This window comes from Conger conger, chromosome 7, assembly GCF_963514075.1.
Source record: "Conger conger chromosome 7, fConCon1.1, whole genome shotgun sequence".
NCBI lineage: Eukaryota > Metazoa > Chordata > Actinopteri > Anguilliformes > Congridae > Conger > Conger conger.
Window position 1 is genome coordinate 61071865 of NC_083766.1, and position 4532 is coordinate 61076396.

General features: G+C 38.2%; 1 protein-coding gene across 1 annotated transcript; it reads left to right on the forward strand.

The window, feature by feature from the left end:
- Positions 1 to 3065: 3065 nt before the first annotated feature.
- LOC133133570 (olfactory receptor 7C1-like) lies at positions 3066 to 3998 on the forward strand. Its single transcript, XM_061249671.1, has one exon. The coding sequence runs from the start codon at positions 3066 to 3068 to the stop codon at positions 3996 to 3998; it is 933 nt and encodes a 310-aa protein (XP_061105655.1).
- Positions 3999 to 4532: the final 534 nt, after the last annotated feature.

Consider the following 4532-nt stretch of genomic DNA (forward strand, 5'->3'; position numbering starts at 1 on the left):
TTACAAAATTAGCCTCAGAGTTACCTCTGCCAATATATACTGGATGCACTTTAAGGCATCTTGACCCAGCTTTAGAGGAAGTTCCTGTCCTGTTTTATATCAAAGGGAAGTGTGACTACATTTTATTCAGTGATAAAACAAACATAATATATTGTATAATACAGAGCTTTTGCACTGTTTGATAGACAGTTGGTCTGCAACTTCCATCACTTCTGTATGTAATATAATTGAATAATTTCATGAAATACAACAAATTGCACATACCTTTGATGAATGTTGGTAGTAATATTGCATTAATAAAACCATTTTACAAAGCATTTTCTGTCATCTATCTTCATAATTATGCTTATGCAGTCCTATAGAACTTTACTGTCACACACTTCTGACTTTCCCTGTTTGTTAATTTACAGCCATAAAATATAAATTGGAATTATCAAGTTTCTTTTCAGGCTTAAATTAGTTACATTGTTTTGGTTTGGTTCAAATATCCATGAAATATACACTGAGTGATATTTAATCAGCCAATCATGTGGCAGCAAGTAAATGCATAAAATCATGCAGACATGATCAAGAGATTAGCAGTTTCTGAGATATTAAAACCACCCTGTCTGGCACCAACAATCATTCCATGGTCAAAGTCACTTAGATCACATTTCTGCCCCACTGTGACATTTGGTCTGAACATCTTGACCATGTCTGCATGCTTTTATGCGTTTTGTTGCTTCCACATGACTAGCTGATTACATTACATTATTGGCGTTTGGCAGACGCTCTAATCCACAGCGACATACATTTGATTAGATTTAGCAGGAGACAATCCTCCCCTGGAGCAATGCAGGGTTAAGGGCTGTGGCTGTGCGGATCTTATTGTGACACCGGGATCAGAACCACCGACCTTGTGTGTCCCAGTCATTTACCTTAACCACTACGCTACAGGCCACCAGGATTCAATATTAGCATTAACAAGTTCAGGTGTACAGGTCTACCTAATAAAGTGCTCAGTGGGTGTATATATGAATGCACATGCTTACTTCTTTTCAATGATGCATAACCCAGTGCAGTTTGATGATGCAATATTAACATGCATCTTCCCTCTTGCTGTACAGCAACAACTGGTTACTGGTATTTTCAAGTCTGATGCCACTCTTGCTGCTCAGGGGAACACAGAGTTCTATAAAAAAGGAACCAGTGAATGTAACCGAGAGAGAGGAACAAAGGACGGGCTATGACATCCACACATTCATTGGGGTATGTAATAACTGTGATGGCTCTGACAATACCCAATTGCTTTCTGGACTTAAACAACCTTAAACAAACATTCAGTCACACTTCATAATAAGGTTCATGAATTAGCATCAACTAATGTAGTCGTTAACATGAGTCAATGATGGACAAATACATGAATTAAGCATCAAATTAACTTTTCATTAGTTCATGCATTTGTTAACTTACTAACATATTTGTTACATATATTTACATCAGAAAACCAGGGGATGAACTTGTAAGTAGTTAACCATTAACAAATACATTAACTGACTTTTAAATTCCAATATGAATTGGCAATAACTAATGTAGTTGTTAACATGAATTCATGATGTACAAAAACATTAAAATACCTATACAGATTTACTTCTCAGTAGTAGTTAGTTAACAACTAAATTAGTTAATTTCCAATTAATGGAACCACATTGTAAGGTGTTACAAAAAACTGATATATACTTTATACACTCAGTGAGAACTTTATTTGACTTAATTTTCGGATTTATTGGTCTGCTGCTGTAGCCTATCCACCACACCAGGTTTGACGTGGTGTCTGTTCAGAGATGTTTGGACAAATGGCAGCAGAGGTATTTCTGATTAATGTACACTCACTGAGCATTTTATTAGGTATTTATTAGACTTATTTTGTAGACTTCTGAAGTCTTCTATCCACTTAAGAGCCCTGGAACTAGTCCTTGTAGATTTGAGATGTATTATATCTACTGAAGTTGTGCAACATCTGACATATAGGTCGGAGGTCAAGATCAAATAGCCAAATGAAAAAGAGGTGCGACACAAAATCGCAAATTTTTTGGCCTACAATTGTCTATTCTGTATGTCATTGTTCATCAGAGATGTATATTTAATGAAGTTGTGCAACATCTATTTGTTTTGTGACCTTAACCTACTTTCTGTCCAATAGCGCGGCCATCTAAGAAAATGTTTTTCCTGAGAACTCAAGAACTATATATCCAATTGGGACAAACAAAGTATGAACTTGAAGCTTGACAGGGCACATATTTCTATATATGTCAAAATTGGTATATTGAGGCTAAAATTGTCTATATATGCTGTCGCGTAAAAAGGTGAAATGCATATAGCCCGGTTATTCAATCTGGACCTAAACATACTTTCAAAATGCATTTCAACTTAACAGCCTAGCATAATTTACCCATCTCAGTGTCCCAACATACCTACATATTTACAAGGCATAGTTCTTGTTAAGAAATTCTGGTTAAGATTTTTTTTATTGATGTTTCTCCGCATTTGGAATGTTTTGTAGTCTGTGAAGTTCAAAAATGTATAAAAGGTGAGGTCCCACACTTATTTTGCACCCCACATTTTACAAAATAAGGAACTGTTGTTGCTAAAACAATTATATTGTAAAAGTTTATACGAATAGAACCATTTTCTTCATCAATTTCATGTTAAAAAATGATTGAATGGAATTAATGCAAATAAACACACTGTCTACTTCAGGGGTTAAACTGAATTCCTTTCTTGTACACGTCACTGTGCAAACGTCAATAAATGAGCAGTTGCACGAGCAGGCACAACGTATCCAATCTCATATGCATACTGATAATGTTCTGTTAACAAAGTCTACGGTTAAAAGAATAGACAAGGTTTAAAATTATGTTTTTTTGTCAGATTTTTCCATTTTTTAAATTAAGAATAAACCCCAAAAACAATGAGTCATTACAATGCAATTGCATTACAATTTCACTTATTTATATACCAATGCCATGAATTCTTTTTTTGCCTTTCCCTTTCCCAGTCTGACAAAACTTCCCAGGAAAACAAGGATGAATAACATTACCTACAACAGTCCCATCCTTCTGATCAAGAGCATCGACATCCCCCATCGTTTCATCTACCCAGTGTTTGTCCTGCTGTTGGTCACCTACCTGATCATCCTGACCACAAACTTAGGGGTCATGCTGCTTATTATGATGGACAGGAGACTACAGCAACCAATGTACCTGCTGTTCTTCAGCCTGTCCTTCAACGATGTCATGGGAAACACGGTGGTTCTGCCTCGGCTGATGTTTAGGGTGGTCTCCACCAACCTATTCATCAGTTACACCCATTGTGTCTCCCAGGCCTTCTTTAGCCACACTTATGGCACGTCCTGCCACACGGTGATGATGATCATGGCCTTTGACAGGTATGTGGCCATATGCCACCCTCTGAGGTACACCTCCATCATGAGCCCCACCATGGTGGCTAAGCTGACAGTGTCTGCATGGAGCACATCGATAACCCTGGTGTCCATCCTGTTGGGCCTCACAATACGGCTAAAACGCTGCCACTCTATCATTATCCATGCCTGCACCAACCCATCCCTGTACAAGCTCTCCTGTGAGGACGTAACCATCAATAACATCTACGGACTAACTTTCACTGTGGCCATGCTCAGCTCATCCATCGGCAGTGTGGCCTTCACGTATTTCAGGATCCTGATCAGCTGTGTCTCCACAAAGAACAAGGAGCTCAACAGAAAGGCTGTGCAGACCTGCGCAACCCATCTGGTCCTCTACATGATCATGCTCTGCTCCGGCTTCCTCATCATCATTTCAGATCGCATCAAAATCCTCAACAGGTATCGGCCAGTGGTGTCCATGCTCTTTCACATCGTTCCCCCCATCGTGAACCCTGTCATATATGCCATGCAGACCAAGGAACTAAAGGCAAGGATTGTACAGATACTTCATTCAAAAGTATCCCAGCAGCAATAATTCCCTGAGCTAAATTTCACACTGTCACAGATATATACAGTGAGCGCCATAGGTCTTGCACAATATTATATTTTTCATCAACAATTCACGTGTTGTGCAGATTTTCAGCTTTAATTAAAGCATATTTTTATAAATTTGGTTTCACCATATAGAAATAACAGCACGTTATATAACGCCCCCCCTAGCCCCCCATTTCAGGGCCCCACAATATTTGGGACAAATGGCTTCAAAGGTGTTTGACCCAGTTTCCTTGATTGATGCTTAGTCCGGGAGTCATTTGTCTTTTCTTAATCACTGTGTAGTCTCTTATTGCACTTTACTGTCTTCATTTTATCTGTGATTATGACCTGTGATTTATTTTTTAAAATAAAGAGGTTAATCTCTCGACAATAAACATAAACCCTGAAATTCCAAAAACCGGCTCTGTGGTAAGTCTCAGAAATTTCAACTTCTGTAAGGATTTGGATTGTAGCAGAGGGAGAACAAGTTCATTTGGCTCAAATTTTGGCTTAAATGTTTTTAAATTGGTCAAAG

Bases quoted from the DNA above. Each gene is read 5' to 3' on its own strand.
- LOC133133570 (XM_061249671.1), top strand. From the start codon at position 3,066: ATGAATAACATTACCTACAACAGTCCCATCCTTCTGATCAAGAGCATC.